The 23407-nt window shown below is 41.3% G+C and overlaps 1 protein-coding gene across 5 annotated transcripts in view; it reads right to left on the bottom strand.

Moving 5' to 3' along the window:
• mapk4.S (mitogen-activated protein kinase 4 S homeolog) overlaps positions 1–23407 on the bottom strand; it is a 69167-nt gene that overhangs the window by 12048 nt on the left and 33712 nt on the right. For 2 of the 5 annotated variants that reach the window (XM_041580633.1, XM_018244590.2), the window contains one exon: positions 13243–14529. The exons of the other annotated variants lie outside the window; for them this stretch is intronic. In XM_041580633.1, coding sequence (XP_041436567.1) covers positions 13243–13788 — 546 coding nt within the window. In that variant the 5' untranslated portion in view covers positions 13789–14529. The remainder of the gene's footprint in view (positions 1–13242; positions 14530–23407) is intronic. 5 annotated transcript variants of the gene reach the window in all.

Below are 23407 nucleotides of genomic sequence, written 5' to 3'. Positions count from 1 at the left end.
TAAGGCAAGATAAAGATGGAAGGACTTGACCGGGACAGTAGGACAAGGTGGAGATGGTAGGATTAGATTGCAACAGTAGGACATGATGGAGATGAAAGGACTAGATGGCAACAATAGGACATGATGGAGATGAAAGGACTGGATGGCAACAGTAGGACATGATGGAGATGAAAGGATTGGATGGCAACAGTAGGACATGATGGAGATGAAAGGATTGGATGGCAACAGTAGGACATGATGGAGATGAAAGGATTGGATGGCAACAGTAGGACATGATGGAGATGAAAGGACTGGATGGCAACAGTAAGGCATGATGGAGATTGAAGGACTGTGGGACATGATGGAGATAAAGGACTGGATGGCAACAGTAGGAAATTATAGAGATGAAAGGACTGGATGGCAACAGTAGGACATTATGGAGATGAAAGGACTGGATGGACACAGTAATGCATGATGGAGCTGGAAGGACTGGATGGCAACAGTAGGACATGATGGAGATGAAAGGACTGGATGGCAACAGTAGGACATGATGGAGATGAAAGGACTGGATGGCAACAGTAGGACATGATGGAGATGTAAGGACTGGATGGCAACAGTAGGACATGATGGAGATGAAAGGACTGGATGGCAACAGTAGGACATGATGGAGATGAAAGGACTTGATGGCAACAGTTGGATATGATGGAGATGAAAGGACTGATGGCAACAGTTGGATATGATGGAGATGAAAGGACTGGATGGCAACAGTAGGACATGATGGAGATGAAAGGACTGATGGCAACAGTTGGATATGATGGAGATGAAAGGACTGGATGGCAACAGTAGGACATGATGGAGATGAAAGGACTTGATGGCAACAGTTGGATATGATGGAGATGAAAGGACTGATGGCAACAGTTGGATATGATGGAGATGAAAGGACTGGATGGCAACAGTAGGGCAAGATAAAGATAAAGAGACTTGATGGGGACAGTAGGGCATGGTGGAGATAGTAGGACTGGATGAAGACAGTATTTCTAGATGGCAACAGTAGGGGCAGATGTTAATTGAAGGAAAACATGAAGATAGTAATACACCATGAGGTTAGCAAACTGCTGAACACTAATCTGAAATGCATAAAAAAATATGAAACCTACATTTTAAGAGAACTATTGTTTATAACCATGAGTGATATTTCCAAAAGAATAAAAAAACAAAATGCCTAAAAGTAACAGCAATGCACAGCACTGCCTGGAGGGTTCGTATCCACAAAATATAATTACATTTCACACATCCCAGGGAACCTTCCTCCCTTATATCAGTGTAAGTTCCAATGTGCAGCCCAGGCAAACTCATTCCTTTCTCTATGAATAAATGCATGAGGATTCTCTCTCTGCAGCAATGTCAGGGGAAAACAATCACTCCACTCCTTGGTTGTGAAATACATTTTTACAATTGTTCTTATCATTTATGGACTGCACTAAAGGTGAAATATAATCCTGGTAGCTGCCATATTGTTCCCCCATGAATACAGTGTTGCCTTCATTTGGGAGTGCTGTATATACGAGGGGCAGGCAGGGGGTCCCCCCTAGCTTGTGTTTCATTCAGAAGCAAGTTAGGAAGCAATGGCCTCAGGCCCGGATTTGTGGAAAGGCCACCTAGGCCCGGGCCTAGGGCGGCAGGATTTAAGGGGGGCGGCATGTTGCCCAACCATACCCACATTGGTCCAGATGATGAAAATTTGCACAAAAAAAGGGGAGGGGACAGGGGCGACAAACGGCAGTGGGCCTAGGGGCGCCCAATATGTAAATCCGGCCCTGAATGGCCTATGGCAAGTAGTAAGGACAAAACTGTTTCTGTTGGCACTGCACTCCGCACCTAGCGCTGGATTGTTTAGCACTGAGGCACTTTTAAAGTAAAAGGCAGAGGTTGTGCTTTCAATTAGAAAAGTGCATATCTGCTAAAGTGCTCGCACAAGCACAACATGTGCCAAAATGAACCTTACATTTAAAGGAAGAGACTGTAACGACTACATTATCAGGAACGTTATTAGGCGACTGTACCTTACGGAAGCACATGTGAACCCTGTGGGTTCCGGTGTTCACCAACGCCCTTTTGGGGCCCCGGTTTTTCTGCTGTGGAAACCAACAAGGAAGTGTGTAACAAGACCGTAAGTGAGGTACCGGCAGGGTTGTAGAGAAGACGTAATCGAAGTCAGGCGAAGAGTTCCACCGCCATTCTTGGAGAGATGCGCCGGGAGGTAAGAGGCTGAACAATCTCCCGGCCGGGTCTTACATAGGGTTGCCACTTGGCCGGTATTTTACCGGCCTAGCCGGTAAAATACCTGCCAAGGCCGGGATTACAAATTTACCGGCAATGTAGCTGCCGGTAAATTTGTAATACGGTCAAAAGGAGCCCTCGGCCTGCCCCCAATCCCCTGCAACTTACCTTTTTTTTCCCTCTTCTAGCGTCCGTGGGTCTCCGTCGCGTGGCCCCGCCCCTTCTGTCGTCACGCCCCTTTTGACATCACACCCCGCCCATTTGAGGCCCTGCCCCCAGCAGCCGGTAAAAAAAATTATAAAAGGTGGCAACCCTAGTCTTACAGAGACTCCCAACAGTGCCGATTTCTACAGCCAGAAGACTCTGCAGTTTTGAGTCTTCAGGCCTTAAACTAAGGGGGACCCGTTTATCCCCAACTTCCCAGCCAGAAGGCACAAAGGGCCAAGGGCCTTCACACCCTCCTTTGCCTCACAGCTAAGAAGAATCCATTTTCCTGGATTTACAGTAGCTAAAGTTTTCACCAGAGATTTATTGGATCAAGGGTCTTTAGGGAAAGCCAGAGCCTAAAGGTGGCCATAGACGTACCAATAATATTGTATAAATGGTGGGTCTATGGCGGAAGACAAGCCAACTGATATTGGCAGTGGCTCCACTGCAGCTCAAAATCCTGGAATAATAAAACTTTTCTCTTTTCACAGGAATCACAAGAAAGAAAAGGCTTCTGCAGGGAGACCACCTGGGGTGCCAGTTCTCGGATACATTTCATTGCATTTTATAAAAATGTTTTCCTTACACGTGTAATTTTTAATAAGGCAATAAAGTTGTCACTAAAGCTGGCACCATAAAATGAGCCTCGTGCCCAGTCTGTTAAAAGTGGGTTCAAGGTTCTGCCTGTAAGTGTGGTTATTTGACTCTGACGGATATAAATGGATTTAAGAGGATTCGCAGAGGGAGTAAGTGGGTTTCCGTGTGAGATAATATCCTCTGAACTTTCACCTGGGTAATTACACTTTTGTTTCATCATTCCGACAGCCCTTTGAATACAGCCGGAGAGCGCGTTGCTGCCATACCAGTCACAGTGCCGGGACACTTTCTGCTTAGCAGGAGCTTCAAGGCTGAGTTTCTATTTGCAAAGTGGGTGACTTTCTTGGGCCTGACACATAGTCCTGCCTCACAGGAGCAATGGATGGATTTAAAGGTACATTAGAAGAAGTGACGCACCTGATCCCTAATCTTCAACTCATCCAGAGTTTCTCAACTGGGCTGCCTTCTACAGAGTTGCGAGGTTGGCGGTTTTCCAGCCAAATTGGGCTACTAATTTAAAGCCCAAGCGGGTTTTGAAAGTATGAATTAGCCAAGGTACTGATTTGGGCTACTTTGGCTGGTTTGGAAACCAGCCAACATTTTTTCTTGCCCTAATGTGCCAAACCTGTGTCTCCCAATGCATCGTTTTTGTTTAACAATTTGCCAACTGTCAAGTTTAATGTAAGACTACAAAACCCAGCATGCAACTGGACTGACTTGTGTAGAAGTCAGGAGTTACCAGATTCTGGGCTCTGACTTTCCTCAATTTTAGATAATTTACTGGCACCAAAACGTCGAGAGCAGGAGTGTCCAAAAGGTAGATTGGGATGTACCAGTAGACCTTTAGTTGGTGATCAGTAGATATTAAAACACTGTCAACAAGCCGCTTGACTAAATTATCCTTCTGTTTAATTCTTTTTATTCATATATTTATTCTGTTAATGCTACATAAGAATGTTGTTTTTTAAATATAGTAATATAAATTCAATAAATCAATATAATATTTAAGTAATATTTTAACAATGCTATTATGGATGTAGATCATAATGGGACAATATCAATAAAAGTAGACCTTGCATTAGTAAAGTATTGGGACTCCTGGTCTAGAGGTTGACCTGTTTTACCAAATATTTATTGAAATTGTATATGTATTAGGGCCTTATGGGGCCCCTATACCTCCCGGGCCCCCCTCTGTAGTTATGCCCCTGATGACGTGTGAATCTGTCACATTTTGCTTTATGGAAAAATTTGCGAAAAAGGCGTATTCTACATATATTCAAGTTTTTTTCACTGCACATATTGTGCTATTTTTGGGCTACTTTTGAAGTGCCTCTCGGCTAGATTTGGGCTGGTTTTGTACCTGACTTTGGCTGGTTTTAAAAATTAGACCTGACAATCCTGCTTCTACAGTAATGGTAGAGCTACATGAGTTATGGGTGAAGACATCAATGGAGGGGGCAGGCGTATAGGTCTTGACTAGTATTGCCACCATCTCCAGAAATAATACTGGCCTTCCTATAAATAATATAAAATATAACATTTTATATTTTAATATAAAATAAATATAATTAGACCCAGAACAGAAGAGCAGTAAGAGGTGCAAAAGCAGAGGCACTAGTGTTAACTCATGGATGTCCGGCTCTGGCTGTGCTCTGCCCCTTGCAAACAAGGCCGGAACTAGGGGTAGTAAGAAGAGGCACGTGCCTAGTAGAGATGCACCAAATCCAGGATTCGGTTCAGGATTCGGCCAGGATTCACCCTTTTTCAGCAGGATTAGGATTCAATTGAATCCTTCTGCCCAGCCGAACTGAATCCGAATTTGCATATGAAAATTAGGGTCGGGGAGGGAAATCGTGTGACTTTTTGTCACAAAACAAGGAAGTAAAAATGTTTTCCCCTTCCAACCCTTAATTTGCATATGCAAATTAGGATTCAGATTCGATTCAGTATTTGGCTGAATCTTTCGCAAATGATTCAGTGGTTCGGCCGAATCCAAAATAGGGAATTCGGCGCATAGACGTGGCCCTTTGTGCCTAGGGCACAAAGGTAAAGGGGCACCAGGCATAAAACTCTTCTGCAGCTAGCCCAAGTTCAGACCCTTATGTCCCCCAACCGGCGACGTATTTTTATATTTTTAGCGCTGGCCTGTATGCGTGAGCACAAGGAGGGGGCAACGTTGTGGGCCAGATTGCTTAGGGCACGAGCCGACTCTGCTTGTAAAGGATATAAAATAATTTGGGCAGAGCCAAAACTAGGGGTAGTTATAAGAGGCACGTGTCTAGGGTACAATGATTGGGAGTCATTGGCCACATACCTCTTCTGCACTCCCCAAGTTCAGACCCTGGCGGATCTCCAATGCCGGCAGAGATTTACTGAACTCTTGGAGCCCCCACTTCCTGCTTGTTGTGCACAATGATGGCGGGTGCAAAGCAAACCCATTTGCATGACTTGTTATATTTGCCTCATTATCTGTCTGTGTGCACAAAAACACCTTCCCTACTGGAATATTGCTCTATACACTCAGCTGTTTTTGCAATGTAGCCTAAACTTCAGGGTACAAAAAAAGAAAAAAACACGCACGTAAAACACAATAAACATTCCTTGCATTACAATATAGAAAACACAGAACCATAAAAGCAGTTAATCATAACTGGGCATTATCTGCTTGTTGCAGAACCTCATGCACTGGGCACGTGACCCTCATTACGTAGGTTTTACCGAGTTTAATTGCGGTGTCAGCGGAGTCGTGTTCATATTATCACATATTATATAGCAATGCAAATAGGAACATTGCACCTACAGTCCTGGGTGAGTTGTTAAGGCCCCTGTCAGTATGAAAACCAAATAAAGCGATGATTATATTATCTTGTGTTACAATACTGGCGAATTGGCTTAACAATGTGTCTGCTCCAACTATTGCTGAGCTACAAAACTGAGCATGGATACTGGGAATTGTAGTTCAAAACAGATTTAGCTCTTCTGGCATTAAAGAGTACTGCCGATTCATAGGGGTCGAGAGACAAGTGCAAAAGCACTAAGTGGAGCTAATTTACAGTACAGGTATAGGATCCCTTATCCGGAAACCCGATATCCAGAAGGCTCCGAATTGCGGAATGGTTGTCTCCCATAGACTCCATTTTATTCAAATTACCCAAATATTTAAAAGTGATTTCCTTTTTGTAATAATAAAACAGTAGTTGTACTTGATCCCAACTAAGATATAATTAATCCTTATTGGAAGCAAAACCAGCCTATTGGGTTTATTAAATGTTTAAATGAATTTCTAGTAGACTTAAAGCATGAAGACCCAAATTACAGAAAGATCCGTTATCCGGAAAACCCCAGGTCCCGAGCATTCTGGATAACAGGTCCCATACCTGTATTTGCATCTGTATATACCTGTATATGCATGGTTGCTAGGGTAAATTGGACCCTAGCAACCAGATTTGTGAAATTGCAAACTGGAGAGCTGCTAAATATAAAGCTAAAAAACTTAAAAACTACAAATAATAAAAAATGAAAACCAATTGCAAATTGTCTTAGAATATCCCTCTCTACATCATACTGACAGTTAATTCAAAGGTGAACAACCCCTTTAAGTGCAGAGCGAGGAGTGGGGGGTGCGGCAGGAGCCCCAGGATTGCCCATGTGAATAGGAGAGGCCTGAATATAAAGATAACTAATAAAAAGTAACAATAAAACTGTAGCCTCTCCGAACAACAGTTTCTTGGCTGCAGGGGTCAGTGACCCTACCTCTTTAAAAGATGAAAAAAGTTAGAAAAGTTAAATAGCTTGAAAACTATAACTATACTATAAAATGAAGACCAGCTGAAAAGTTGCTTAAAAATGGCCATTCTATAACATACTAAAAATGAACTTAAAGGTGAACCACCCTTTGAATAGGCAGTGTCACCTTTGCTTGCAGTGCAGAATATCATCTCACCAGCCTAATTGCCTTATCACATGATAACCTTTAAATCACATTAAACAACATTAAGTGAACATCCATTATAATTTCAACCAGGACTGTTACAGTTTGATCCGGTTTGTTCCAGACGTTCTGTAGTCAGAGAGGGGTCAGTGCAATTAAATGGCTCTGGGATGATCTTTACGGCATGAAAGTGGCGCTGAATGTGCCAAAGGTTTTAACCGTCTCTGTGTGATACAGACTCCTCTTCTCATGATGACAGTAAAGCTCAACAACAAATCATTTATTTATTGACAGATTATAGCCTTTCAGCCCTTCGGTATTATTTCCATAATCGTCTGAGAAAGCTCCATCACAAATCTAACGGGAGCTAGAGTCCTGCTTTGTGTCAGGTACCTTTCGGAATACCCGCAATATAATTAATTATTTGCCCAGGGTATGGGTGCCCCACAAGTACCCAATCCTCTGCAGTGGGGGGGGGGGGGGTTACATGTGGCCAATGCAGGGGAAACAGCAAAAAATCCAAGCGTCCTAATGGGTAAAAACACTCATTGTGACATCACTCTCTGTCAATGTGACGTCACTTCCGGTTAGTGTAACGAACACTGCTTGGAGAAAGTCAGGTGAAAATTCATGGAGTTGCTAAGGAGGGGTCAGGCTTGGGGAAAGCATGTATGGGTTGGGTGCGGGTTTTAAAAAACAGAGCCGTGCAGGAGCCGTACCCTGATCATCAGATTTCTTTCTCTTCTGAGTTACCAACCCACCTCCGCTGCCCATTTCCCAACAGAGACAGATCAGACAATAAAGTACAAGAGCCATGAATAATAAAATATATAATAATAACTGGCGCTTAGTGATAGCAGATGTGTCACATGACTACTCAAACATGCATGTTCATAAAAAATAATGCACCCTTGTTGTAAAATATAAAAATATTACTCATCTTGGTGTTCCATGTATAAAAGTACTAAAACTGAGGCTGTGTCTTTTTATTTTACCTTCCAACTGTCCCATTTTCGTGGGACAGTCCCGATTTTGGCAGCTAAACCCTCAGTCCCGGATTGTTCATGAACTGTCCCGACTTTCTCTTTGATCTCCTGCACTGAACAGCCAAATAAAGATACAACGTTTCTAACTTAATTGGCAGAGAGCCCAGAATATGTGGCAGGTGCACTTTTGTAACAATATAAGACAAGCAAAGAAACAATCGTAAATATTTAAGATAAGCAAAGAAACAATCGTAAATATTTAAGATAATCAGGTCTCTTGGGGAAACTGTGACTTGCAGCTTAAAGGGCAAGCTACCTTCATTAGAAAAACTGTTATAACACATAAAAACCACAGAAACGTGTTCAAAGTTTCGTAACCTGCCAAATTTTGTAAAATGGACATGGTAATTAGGGGGTGTGGCCAGAAAATGGGCGTGGTCAGAAAATGTTGCACCATGTGAGCAAAATCTTTTTGTCCCTTTTTCTATTTCCAAAATGTTGGGAGGTATGCAGTAGGGGGTATATTATTCCTTATCCCTACAGTCATAAAACATGTAAAAATGTTTCTTCTGAATTGCTGATTCCACAGTTTAATCATCTTGTTTTCTCTTCTGCACCGTTTGATGGCAATGCAGCAAAAAGAGCAGAACGAGTTAATACTCTCCCTGCTGAAGGCAAAAAGGACTTTTCTTTCTATCACCTTTACCTTGAGGGATTCCAGTAAATTAGGCATAAAAGTGCTTGATCTCAATTACTTGATTGCTTTAAAGGAGAACTAAACCCTAAAAATGAATACATTTTATACATTGGACATTGCACAAGGCTAAAGTGTCAGCTTGTCAATAGCAGCAATGATTCAGGACTTCAAACTTGTCACAGGGGGTCACCATCTTGGAAAGTGTCTGTGACACTCACATGCTCAGTGGGCTCTGATTGGCTGTTGAGAAGCTAAGCTTAGGGCTCGTCACTAATTATCCAGCAGAAAATGAGCTTCCCTGGCTGTAATATAAGCTGATGCTACAGGTTTGCTGATTATTAAATTCTGATGCTAATTGCACTGGTTTCTGTGCTGCCATGTAGTAATTATGTGTATTAATTACTAATCAGCCTTATATTGTGACATTTCTATTCTATGTGTACTGTATATTGTGAGTGGCTCCCTAAGCTCAGTAAGTGACAGCAGCACAGAGCATGTGCAGTGAATCAGCAGAAAAGAAGATGGGGAGCTACTGGGGCATCTTTGGAGACACAGATCTTTACTGCTAAAGGGCTGTGGTTGCCTTGGGCTGGCACAGAAGCACAAAACAACATTTCTAGCTACTTCTTTAGTTAAGCTTTAGTTCTCCTTTAGACGTGGGGAGATTAAAGGAGGAGAATGGCTGCAGAAAATGCACGGCATAATTAAAGGACAGGTCAACCCAAAAAATATTTTTTTGATTAATGAAAGACAAAACACAATTGTAAGGAATTTTCCATTATAAATCTGTATAAAAATGACATGTCCTTTAAGGCATTTTTAAGGGGGATTATTAAATGCCCCCCCCCCCGCAGTGTTGAGATTGTTGCTCATTTCAAATGCCACAGGTTATTTTCCATTCACTTCAATGTTAAGGGCCGCCAGTTACTCTGCATGGGCATTTAGTATTTCTATATGCTTTTATTTGTTATTGTATATCGCAAGTGGGCACAGTCATCCCAATTCATGTCAAGGCAAGGCAGAACACAGAGGGTAGCTGTACTGAATGCCACAAGTTGCGGCTGCAGCCAGAATTCCATGTTACAGATGTATCTGGAAATCCGCTATCCAGAAAGCTCCAAATTATTGGAAGGCCACCTCCCATGGACTCCAATAATTCAACATTTTAAAATATATTTCCTTTTTCTCTGCAATAATAAAACAATAGCTTGTACTTGATCCCAACTAAGATATAATTAATCCTTATTGGAAGCAAAACCAGCCTATTGGGTTTATTTAATGTTTACATGATTTTCTAGTAGACTTAAGCTATGGGGATCCCAATTACGGAAAGACATCTTACCTGGAAAATCCAAGGTCCCTAGCATTCTGGATAAAAGGTCCCATACTGTATTTTATATCCATACAAGATGCAATTACAGGTATGGGACCTGTTATCCAGAAGTTTCGGGACCTGGGGCTTTCCGGTTTAAGGATCTTACCATAATTTGGATCTTCATTTCCTAAGTCTACTATAAAATCATGCAAACATTAAATAAACCCAATAGGCTGGTTTTGCTTCCAATAAGGATTAATTATATCTTAGTTGGGATCAAGTAGAAGCTACTGTTTTATTATCACTTATCACTTTTAAAAATGTGTTTTATTTGGATAAAACGGAGTCTATGGGAGATGAGCTTTCTGGATAGCGGGTTTCCAGATAACAGATCCTATACCAGTGCTATAATCATACTCTCTTATTTCTTTTCTTACACCCCTGACTTTCACGTGGAAACAGGTGACCAGGTTGCAAAGTTGGGATATAAGAGTCCCAGCCATGGGCCCTTTAGGACAAAACCGAGCTAGAAAATCTATGAGTATTAGGTTAGGTAAAAACACAAAAGTGTTTTTTTCTAAATCAGTTTTTTTCAGTTTGCGCCAGGCTACTATGCACTATGCATCTGAAGGCTCGTGGAAAAGAAGCACCGGAACCAAGTCGTTGTTTTTAACGGGAACAAAACCACCCGAGAAGAACCCACCATCCGTGCCATAAGCCTAACGAGTTCCTTGTTGCTTTCAGAGTTCTATTCATCTAACGAGATACCCATATGCTTGCTCCGAATGGGTTAACTCAGTGGGTAATGTTTTATTCAGGCGTTAAATTAGTCAGAATGCTTAACTTACCCCTCTGACAACATTCCAGGAACTATCCGCATTGGAATGCATCCATTATATCTGCAGAGAGCCAGAGAAACAGCTAAACAATCACGATCGGCAGCGGTTACCAGCTGAGTAGCAGTTAATAACTAATGTGAACACGCCGAGCAGAAAGTGGCCAAGCCAATAAAACACTAATCTCCTGCGTTTACACAAGTGGGAAATGCAAAGGTGTCTGGAGCAGCTCTAATGATGCGGCCGCTGAAGCTTGATTCCACCAAACCTTCAAGCTGCTGTAGAAACACATCAAAATAGGGCTGTCAATCAAGGTTCTGCATCATAAAACTGATGTTATGGGTTATAGGGAAAGAAACAGATGTAGTAGACGAATGTCCTACTTCCCAAGAGCTGCTGTCACAGCCCGAGCACTTTAATTCTACAAGTCAGTCTGGATTTTCTGCTTGTCTGGAAGGAGCTGTCACTGGTTCAGCTCTCTATAGAAACCCAATGAACACAATGAGTATACACAAAGTTCATATCAGAATAAAAAGCTAAAAAGTGGAAAGGAGGTCCCTGCCCCGTAGAGCTTACAGTCTAAGAGGATGGATAACATACAGGCACAAATTGGAGATGAAAAAGTGCACAAGGTAAGGCATAGTCAGTAGGCACAGGACTAGTCTAATGTTCTTGTGATCAAAAAGGTAGATGCAGATTTACTAAAGGGCAAAGTGACTAACACTGGGAAAGATTCGCCATCGTTATCGTTTTCAAGAACTTTGCAGATTTACTAATGGGCGCAGGCGTCACTTCGCTAGTGAAGGAGATAGACGCTAGCGGTGATTCACACTATCGCCAGGCAAATTTTTGCTCTGGTGAATGGACGTTACTCTGCAAATTTACTAAGATGCGCATTTTACTGAACGTTACCTCTTTCACCGGACTTGCCTTCGACAGCTCAGACCAGGTGAAGTGCAATGGAGTGCATAGATCTGCCTCAATCTTCTGTTACTTACATCATATTTTCGGTGGAAAAAGTTTCTAAGTCCAAAAAACGCTGGCCTCTTTACTTTTTTTCAGAGTGATAGGCTGCAAAAGTCCTTAAAATTTTTTTTGGGTAACCGGGTTCCCCCATAGGTTTTCTGACATATGGAACATAAACTATATAGTGGGCTCATGTGTAGGGCAATATAACAACTCTAATGTCTTTATTAAGGTTCCCTGGACTTGTGTAATGTAATGTACTTGCTGCAATATATACATCCATTCAACTTTAAATTTCCCGCCATATGAGCGAAAACCTCTAACGAAGTCGCGCTAGGCAGAAATGAACGCTAGCGCAACTTCGCTTTTAATTGCTCGCATTGCCGAAGTAACAGTAGTGAAAATTCGCCAGGTTCGGTGCCCTGGACTCAATTTTGCATTTTAGTTAAATAGTGTTGTCTGAGCAATCTTCGCCTGGCGAAGTGTTGCGATGGCTGCGAAGCCGTTGCTGGCAAATTTTTGCCGCTTAGTAAATTTACCCCTTACTTTTTTCTTGATGAGGTTGAGAGAGGATTCTTTAAAGAGGAATTGAGGGATGGAATTCCAGAGGGAAGGAGCAGCAAGATAGAAAGGATGGTGTGAAGAGAAGGTGACTCTGAGAGGAGGGGAGAAGAAGGCCAGGAACATAGAGTGAGACAAGAGAAGAAATGTAGTGAGGAGCAGAGGAGTGAAGGGCTTTGAATGTTAGTAGAAGGGTTTTATATGTTATCCTTTGCTTAACAGGCAGCCACACTAAGGATTTTAGTTGGGGTTGAGCAGGTTTCCTCTTAGGAAAGAGCAGGAGGAATCTAGTAGCAGAGTTTAAGATTGATTGGAGGGGAGAGAGATGGGAGTCAGGAAGGCCATTTAGGAGAAGATTGCATGTATGTTGCATGTTATATAGTATGTTATACAGTAGGACATTGTATGTATATATATATATCATTTTATCAAATTGCAGTTCCTTCCAACCCAACAATTTATTATCATTTATAATAATAAATCTATTTGGTCAGGATAACTAGTTTGTGTATATAATCTTCACTAGTTTAAAAACATTTTAATGTAATTGAATGGCTGAACTCTACAAACAATGGTAGTTCAAGCTGAAGGCAAACTAGAGTAACATGTAAGCTTAATAACTCTGTGCTCTACAAAATATTCCTAGAAGCCCAAGGTCATTTGGGGGTAACATTATATGTCATGCTCAATATACACAATAGCTGGGTGCCTGATGTTGAAGTTGTTATGACCACAAATGAGGTCCAAGAAGGTCTAAAACCTTTCTTCTACACAGGTGCACCAATAAAAAAAAACCATAGCATATTTGTTTTATTTTACACTTGCTAGTTTCATCTGCTTGTTGTTGATGTACAGGAGGAAAATGATTGTAAGAAGAGTCACTGTACCTTATGTGAGTAATGTTGATCCACAATCCGTGCCAGTCCAAAGTCCCCAATCTTTAACAGCAGTTCCTCAGTACTGATGAATATATTGGCTGGCTTTAAATCTCTGTGAAGCACATTGGCTGAGTGAATATACTTGAGCCCTCGGAGAAGCTGGTACATAAACAGTTTAGCATGTTCTTCAGTTAGAGGACCTTGTTCCAGCAGTTGGGTGAGGTCCGTCTCCATGTGCTCCTGCACGATATACACCAAGTTGTACTTTAAGATATCTCCTTGCAAGTCAGCTCCTCTTGGTCCTAGGACCGCATGCACTTTTACAATGTTGTCATGGCTCAGGCGCCGGATAATCTTTATTTCCCTCAGTGCATGCTTCATGCTTCGGCCATCGCTGATTGTGATCTTTTTCACAGCCACCTTTCTACAGTTCTTGCTGTCGACAGCCGACAGAACTAATCCATTGGCCCCAAAACCCAATGGTTTAAAATCCACAAACTGGCATCCCAAATCGTAGCCATACATGCTGGCAATATACTCGCACTTCTCTGCCATGGCACTTCTTACTTTCGTCTTTGGCTGTAGATGGAAAGTGTCCCTTTAGGAAGCCCCAAGCGTAACAGTCAATTGATCCAATATGGTGGGAAGAAATTCTCAGGGTTCCATATAAACAGCTCTAGAAAAATACTTTGTAGGAAACTTTTCTAAAATGATCCTGTTATCAAATAGTTTGGGCACATTTCAATATGTGGCAGTGCATAATAAAAACATACAAACCCTGTACCAAGAAGTAGTTGTGTCTTTGCACCAGGCAGCCTGCTATCTGTAGTGCACATAGAGAGCTTGTTGGTTTTGTAACCATTCCATTGACACCTTGAGCCGTGATGTCACTTTATAGCCAAAGCCGAACAAGCCATTCACAGGTCATTTCCCTAGACGCATTTGCTTCATAAACCTTGACTGTGTGTGTACAGAGTTGACCTCACTGAAGCAGCTTATTTATTCCAGGTATGCCCGTGCATTCTGTGTAATGCTTAACCAGATCCTGCAGATCAAGAGGAGCCATATCACCCTCTCTCCATATATTTGTAATCCATCTTGGGATAGGCAAGTGGTCAGCAACAGCTTCTATAGTGGGACCTTGATTCAAGCTGATTTCACACCCCCGGTAAAGGCATCCGGCTTTGCTCCCCAAGACAATCTTGTATCTTTCCAGCATGAAATGTCTTTGGACTTGAGATCCTTCTGCATTGTGAAGTGCTGACTGTCTCTCTTTCTATATGGTTACCATTGTCTCTGAAAGCAAGCACAGGATTGATTGAATGGATAAGGGCAATGCATGCTGGCCATATCAGTTCATTTGTACGGCTGAAGGTTAACATTTACCACGGTTTCATTGCTCGACCTTTGGTAACTCATTAGCCGCGCTCACCTACACTAACGCATTCCTTGAGTCACAGCTTCAGGTTATGTTGGAGCCAATTAAGTTCAGTAATGGGAAAATAGGTCGTTCGACATGTAAAACACATGTTTATAATTTAGCAAAACTGCCTTTTTTTCCAGGAAACCAACAATCACACTAGAGGGCACCTAAGGATGCCGCACGTTAAAGTCTACAGGTAAAAATAATGGTTACTTGGCAGTCGTCGTGCAAGTTTCACTTATACCTAAATTGTATATTATGCGTAATGTTGGCCACACACACATCAGGCATATTAAGGATATTGTTTGTGTTGTCAGCTTCTTTTGCAAGTGGTCAAAATGAAAGCCAGGTATGAGTTGATGGAAATCAAACCAATGATCCACCACTAAATAATGGAGCCACACATCCACCGGCATCCCAGCAATTAGACTTTGGGATCTGTGTGTGTATGGATGCTGGGTTTTCTTGATGGACTTTGTCTTTTTTCAACCCAATCTAACTATGTAACTACTATGTAACTATGTAATATGGCTGTGGAAAACAATGCAATAATATCCACCATCGTGCAGGGGTTGAAGCCATGGATTGGATATCTCTTGGCTCCTGTGTGGCCGGTTTATTTCAGTTAAAACTACAAAATGTTCACATGTCATTCAAATAAATGTAAGATGCCATATTGATGATATTTCTGTAAGCTTTGGCACATATAGGGGCAAATTCACTAAAGGGTGAATTTTCACCAGCGAACGCTCTGCAATACTTTGCCAGGCGTAAATTTGTTACCGCTATGCTAATTCACTAAAATGCAAAGTTGTGTCTCAGCAGCCGAACGATGGCGAAGTTTCAGTAGAGTTAATTCATCAGCGTTCAATTCTGCCTAGCAAAACTTCGTTAATACACTTACACTTAGGTCAATTTGAATAGGGCAGGTACATATAGATCATATCTATGTCTTTATTAGAGATGTTGGTGCAAATGCTTGAAGTGGCCACTTATTATTACACATGTCCAAGGAAGCAAAATAAAGATAAAAGAGATCCTATAATGTCCTAGACATGAGCCCACCCTAAAACAAATGTGGCATGCCCCTCAAATATCTGGAAAAAATGTTAACACAAAAAACTTTAATAGTTAGGACTTTAGAAGGCAATCCCGCTTTAAAATGAAAAAATAACTTTTATGGCTTTCCGGCATACAGGATATGATATCACTGATATAAGATTGAGCAGGATGTAGCTTCATCTTATCAGTTCACCAGGTCTAAGGTGGTGAAGGAAACTCTGGAGAAAGAGGTAACGTTCTGTAAAATTCACACTTTGCGGAGTAACGCCCATTCGCCTAAGCGAAAATTCGCCTGGCAATAGGGCATAAAACTAGGCTAGCGAGGGTCTCTTTCACTAGTGAATTGTCCTCTAGCCTGTTAGTAAATTGGCAATGTCCCTGCGGATGAGATTTTTGGCAAATTTTCACTTGCGACGGCCACTTCGCCCTTTAGTAAATCTGCCCCATAGAGTCCTGGTGTTTCTCGCTACCTATAACTGATATTGGTAATGGCACAAGGGTGTCAGCACCCCAACCATCCCGTTTTGAGTGGGACAGTCCCGCTTTTGGCAGCTCAACCCGCAGTCCCGGATATGTACTGATATGGCACGAGTTTCTCTTTGATCTGCTGCACTGAACTGCCAGAAAAAGATGAAGTGCAGTGAATCAGCAGAAAAGAAGATGGGGAGCTACTGGGGCATCTTTGGAGACACAGATCTTTACTGCTAATGGGCTGTGGTTGCCTTGGGCTGGTACAGAAGCCCAAAACATTATGTACAGCAGTTCTACCTACTTCTTTAGTTAGGCTTTACTTCTCCTTTAAGTGGTAACAGCAATTGCACCCCCTCCTTTCCTTAATTTATAGCAATAGCCTTTGCTTTTTTGGCAGATCCCAATGTATAAGCCTTTAAATTACTGTCCTTGGTATATCTGTGCTACATACTGTCGGGTCGTTATGTCTTTTGCAAGAGCCTAAATATAGTTTCCAGAATTCCCACAAGGGAATATTTTTATATAGAAGTGATTTTCAACGAGACGACTAGAAGCCAGACGGCGTTCTCGGGCAGAGTTTGCAAATAGAGAATTATTTATAAAATCATCTTTCTGCTCCATTGTATTTAGTATTGTGGCAGCTGCAGCCCAGTGCTAACATGATATATTCTGTAGGAAGAGGTCAATCATTTTGGATTATGTGGTTTATTGAAGTCATACTGTGAGGACAGAGCTGAGAATTTCAATACTTTTGAAGTCTTAATATTCACTATTAACTTCTGGTCACTTCCCTTTGACATAAAAAAAATGCCACAGGTTGTTCACACTTGGGTAATTTTCACCCAAAAACATATCTAAAGGCAAAAAATGTGCTGCTAAGATTTTGATATAAAGCACAAAGAAACAATTATCTTATCAGCCAGCCCTAGTTCCTTACGTCCTTATTCAAATTCTGGGAGTGCATGTAGAATTTGGGGCTTTTCCGAAGTATCTGGGTCCCACTACTGACAATGATTTCTGGGGTATCCATCCCAATTCTTGACTCAAAATCCCACCTACCCCAGAAATTGTAAATCTCATGGCCTGGGGAGAAATAACCAGGTCTAAACTGAGATTCAAAATAGGCTATGGCTGTTCAAACTAGGGATGCACCAAATCCACTATTTTGCATTTGGCCGAACCCCCGAATCTTTCATGATATATTTGGCCGAATACCGAACCAAATCCTAATTTGCATATGCAAATAAGGGGTGTGAAGGGGAAAACATTTGTTACATCCTTGTTTTGTGACACGATTTCCCTCCCTGCATAAGCAAATTAGGATTCAGATTTGTTTTGGCTGGGCAGAAGGTTTCGGCCGAATCCGAATCCTGCTGAAAAAGGCTGAATCCTGGCCGAATCCCAAACTGAATCCTGGATTTGGTGCATCCCTAGTTCGATCACAAATCTCAAAGAGTCCCCATCAGGTTCAAAATATTTTGAGTGTCTATGGCATTTTACAAAAGCCATTCTGGCATTTCCAGATTCTACAGATGTGGGCCTCAGTAACATCTAGTTCCTGGCTTAGAGATGCACCAGGTTGGATATGTATCCCTTTGCATTGGGACCAATGAGCAGAGAACCCAGTAGGGGTCTTGTCTTCTGTCAGTACAGATGCCTGGAACAAATCACCTTCCTTGTTGGGGGATATGTTGGGCCAACCACACGTAGTCCAACATTTTGAAAAATTATTTTCTTTTTCTTTGTAATAATAAAACAGTAGCTGTACTTGATCCAAGCTAAGATATAATTGATCCTATCCGGTAATAAATTTTAGAATCATGGAAAGGCTATCAGATTATCAAAAAGACTCCATTGTATTCAAATAATCCACATTTTGAAAAATAATTTCCTTTTTCTGTGTAATAATAAAAAAATACCTTGTACTTGATCCCAACTAAGATATAATTAATCCTTATTGGAAGCAAAACCAGCCTATTGGGTTTATTTAATGTTTATATGATTTTCTAGTAGACTTAAGGTATCAAGGTCCAAATTACGGAAAGAACCGTTATCTGGAAAGCCCCAGGGTCCCAAGCATTCTGGATAACAGGTGCTATACCTGTAGAAAATTAGCACATGCTGACCAGACCAGCTGTATCTGCCCAACCATGGAGCAGAGAACCTAACCTCTAGAGTATCCAACGAGATATATATATATATATATACATATACATACATACATATACACTTCCTGATGATGGCTTGAGTTTAGTAGTAGTTTTTTTTTCACTAAAGACCTGTGAGTGAGGTTACTTTTTGCTACTTATATATATATATATATATATATATATATATATATATATATATATATATATATATATATATATATATGAGAATGCCTCAAATCCCTCCCTGCACCAATGCGGTTAAATTAAAAAAAAGAAACAAGTTGCCTCTTCTGATGTACATTGTGCCGGTGCCAGACAAGCCATAGCTTATCTTTACAGGATCCTCCCAATCTATAGTTATTCATCACAGGCTGACATTTCTACACTGCCAACACCAGCCATAAGTTACATTTTTTTGGCAGAACCTCAAGGAATGGACCTTCTAGTAATGAATGCAGCAATATCAATTCTGCAGCACTGTCTCTTGCCTTAACATTACCAGCCAGTATTTATAACGTGAATCTGAAATGTGGCTTCAGCTGATATAGCCAAAGTGACTCAACTGGACAAAGTGGAAAGAATGGAGAGAAACTACTTTCTCACCCGCCAATCAGTGGTCAGAAGAACCCAATGTAGGATGCTAACTGCCAGGTAAGGGTGCAGTATACGTATGAACTCAGTGCAAGCAACATTTACACTATTTTATCTTAGAAAAGACCTATTCCTATATAACAATGACTTGCAAACTGAGCAACATTAATTGTTCCTTCTGTTGCCATCTCATCCTATTGTTGCCATCTTGCCCAACTGCCACCATCATTTCCTACTGTCACCAATAGACCCAGCTTTCACCATCTTTCCCTTCTGTATCTCCTTTCCCAAACCCTTCCTACCTGTTGATTCCGGGTACCCAGTGTAATCGCCCCTGTTTGTAACCCCCCCAGGGGATCATTTATAAACAAAGGGTAAATTTGCACCTGGGCAGTAACCTACAATTACCAATCAAAGGTTTGCTGTCATTGTAGCCATGAAAAGCTGAAGTTTAACATAAAGCCGACTATTTAGTTCTACTGCGCATGCGTCTGCCATGGGAAATTTGAAGAAAGAAGAAGACGGAACAGGATCCGTGGTGCTCACTGGAATAACCCTGGGCTGGTGCAGTTTTCTGCTGATAGGAGCACCAGCCCGGTGTTTCAGGTAAGTAAATACAGTCACTTGGGGGTGACTAACTTTTGACATCCCCAAGTATAAAATGAAATTCCTTCTCCTTTATCAAGACTTGATCAGGTGGATCAGGGGTGGGGCATGATGAATTTGTTCTGCTCCATGTTGGCATCTCTGGGCAAGATGAGCTCGGCCTGAAGGCCAGTTATGGTGAGAAATGAGGAAAATGGCCTTGTGCTCTAGATACAATTGAAAGCTCAGACTGAAGGTCATTAAGGCTGAGACTATGTATTTTCTGTTCTAGATTTTCTTGGAACTATGACAATGACCAATGCACAGATATTCTCCTATATCTGCATTCATTTCATGAGCTAAGGAAGGAAGCCTGACCAAATATTGGACCTTCAAGGTGAGCCCAACCCAAAAGTTATACTTTCAAGTGACAACCATTGGGCCAATTTCTATTTCTATTGAACAAACAATGGTTTACTCGTGGTCAAGATCACAACGGAGCTATGTAAATTAAATTTAGTGGGGAAAGAACAAAAACTGTAAACTCATTAATCCTGAAAAACATGACAGGCAACATACCATGTGATCCAAACAGATGCACCACAGATCCAGTGCACAACACAGGTAATAAAATGTTTGTTCACAGGCCTCATTCTTTTAGAAATGTAAGAAAACAAAGGAAGGTCGGATCCACCTTTTATAGACACTTTTTATATAGACGCTAATTCAGGCTACTATAAGTTATAATACTAAAGCAGAGCCAAAATTAGAGAAGGATGAGGCAGTGCTGGTAAGCGGAGGCCATCATTTAAATGGGAATAAAACTACAACTACCTTAACTGTGGAAGGTCAACAGCTGGAGAGCCACATGATGGACATCCCTCATGTATATACTTAATAATGTTACACAACATAAGATGGTTTTGAATTTTTTATTTGTCTTCTTTTCTCCAAGGCACATTCTGTCATAACCAAACTCATACCTGGATTTTGTGATCCAGCTTTGTTCTGTATACCAGGTGCAAGGTCATTGCTAAGCTGGACTTCCCAAGGACAATAACCGCAAAGTATTTTTAGCCCTACTCTATGTCCTTCTTTCAGTTTCCTCCAAACACGTTTCACACATACTCTTCTCCCCCCTCTCACTTAATTCCAAATGCCCTATCTCGGATAAATAGGATGATGCAGCAGAGCATGAGAACTATCAGTTACACTCAGGTGAATGTGGAGGCCTATAGTGGGCACGTGGTACAAGGGAGGATGGTGCAAAGTTTAATGCAATTTACATACCTTCCCCAAATTATATTCCAGATTCTGGTCAAGGATCAGGAGATCACATGGATAAGGACAACAGAACCTTTAGGTTGATGGAACATGGGGGTAAATTTATCAAAGAGTGAAGTTCCGCCACTAGAGTGAAATTCCGCAGCTCTCCATTCATTTCTATGGGATTTTGAAAGGCGTATTTATCAATGGGTGAAAGTTCACCCTTTGATAAATACGCCTATAAAAATCCCATAGAAATGAATGGAGAGTGGCGGAATTTCACTCTAGTGGCGGAACTTCGCTATTAACTTCACTCTTTGATAAATATACCCCATGGAGTATTTTGACTACCATGAAGGGAAAAATGGCATCAAGATGCCCCTCTATAGACCAAGTAAACATTGCTTTAAAGGAAAGTAGCTTTTCTTACACCTATTGGTTATGTAGGTAAGAATGCCAAATGGACCCCGATTACTATCTTGTTTTATTAGAGACAGTTATTTCCCATTAGATCTTGGCTGCCTGGACGGTGAATATGTTGTCAAAGCACCATATGCCAAAGCCGTTAGAGAGATACCACTCTGTGTGGATTATTATTCTGCATAGTTAATTTTTTTATGAAACCCAAGACTAGGTCAACCATCCTAAACATCAGAGCACTACACCAATATGCAACCAATAAGAACATCCACATATTCATAGGACGAAGACAAAATCAGAATAAGCCAATCAGAACACACAAACATTTGTAGAGCTGGAAGATAAGATAATCATAATTATAATAATACAAGACCTAGAAAAACTCATAGAGTTAGATCAGCCTGAAGCTAATCAGGACATTGGAACAATTACAGAGATATATCCTTGTGCAGCCAATTGGCACATTAGAGTGTTCACAAGTCAACCCTAGTGAAAATTTCATAGAACTTGAACAGTAACATAATAGTACAGTTAGGTTGAAAAAAGACACACGTCCTCAAGTTCAACCTTTTAACTTTTTTTAACCTGCCTAACTGTAAAGGTGGCCATACACTGCCAGATCCACTTGTTTTGAGCGGTCACCAAATGAGTTGCCTAATTTTAGTCACCCATGCAGAGGGCCAAATTAGTCTGATTGTTAGCCCTGGAGCCAAGGGTCGGCTTTTGTACTAGGGTCTACAAAGTCTTGTTGAATAGAGTCCATATAAACGTACAGGTGTGCTCCTCATCCATTGGGGTTTTCAAAACAATTCAATTGTAATCCAGATATGGATTGGACAGGCCTAATGGGGGGTCCCATACACAGGCTGATAAGATGCTGACTTACCCCTTTGGCCCATGTGTGGCCACCTTAAAGGAGAACTAAATCCCAAAAATGAATATGGCTAAATGCCATATTTAATATAGTGAACTTACTGCAACGTAAGTTCACAATAGCAGCAATGATCCAGGACTTCAAACTTGTCACAGGGGGTCACCATCTTGGAAAGTGTCTGTGACACTCACATGCTCAGTGGGCTCTGAGCAGCTGTTGAGAAGCTAAGCTTAGGGCTCGTCACTAATTATCCAGCAGAAAATGTAATATAAGATGATGCTACAGGGCTGATTATTAAATTATGATGCTAATTGCACTGGTTTCTATGCTGCCATGTAGTAATTATGTGTATTAATTACTAATAGGCCTTATATTGTGACATGTATATCCTAGTGTACTGTATATTGTGAGTTGGTCCCTAAGCTCAGTAAGTGACAGCAGCACAGAGCATGTGCAGTGAGAATCAGTAGAAAAAAAGATGGGGAGCTACTGGGGCATCTTTGGAGGCACAGATCTTACTGCTAATGGGCTGTAGTTTCGTTATGGGCGAATTTGTCCTGTTTCACTTCGCCAAAAAATGTCTGAATTTACTGCGGAATTTGCGAATTTCCCTTGAAATTCACAAAACTTAAATTTTGACAATTAGCGGGCGACATAATAGAATTGACTTTTTGACGTGCAGCTATTTTGTCCAATTGCATGAAAGTCAATTGGTGCTCGCAAATTACTTCTTTAGTTGGGCTTTACTTCTTTAAGACAGAGGTTTATATATAGAGGGGAAACATTGTTACAATAATCTCTATTACAATATATAATTATACACACCGAATTGCACCGTATCTGACCTTCAAGTTGGGAGCTCAGATGTATCTATAACAGCAAATTGGCATTCTTTCGAAATCCCACCCAAATAAACTTTTAGGGTCAAAGACCAGCCAGAGAGCTAGACCAGCTTGTAGCCAATCAGAAAATCACAAAGCAGGACCAACAGGCAGCCAATCAGAATGCTCACAATGTTATTTCCCTTTAGGAATATTCTTAAATGCTCTTGTACAGGGTCCCTGTTAGAAAGCAGAGAAGAAGGGTCATACATGCATCAGCTCAGGCTTGTTTGTCTTAATTAGGCGCAAGTGCTGCATCAGGACCAATCAATCCATCCTTGTACAGGTGCCGATGTGTTACTTGAAATCATTATCAAACGGATGGATTTTACCTCTCAGGAAAGAAAGTCTTCAATTAGTGTGGGTGGGGGAAACAGCAGCCATTCAGTGCGGGGAGCTATAGATGAGAGCTCGCTAAGTCATGTGCCCCCAGATGATCATTTCATGAAAA

Source organism: Xenopus laevis, chromosome 1S (assembly GCF_017654675.1).
Source record: "Xenopus laevis strain J_2021 chromosome 1S, Xenopus_laevis_v10.1, whole genome shotgun sequence".
Lineage (NCBI taxonomy): Eukaryota > Metazoa > Chordata > Amphibia > Anura > Pipidae > Xenopus > Xenopus laevis.
This window is presented reverse-complemented; position numbering and strand designations above follow the sequence as displayed.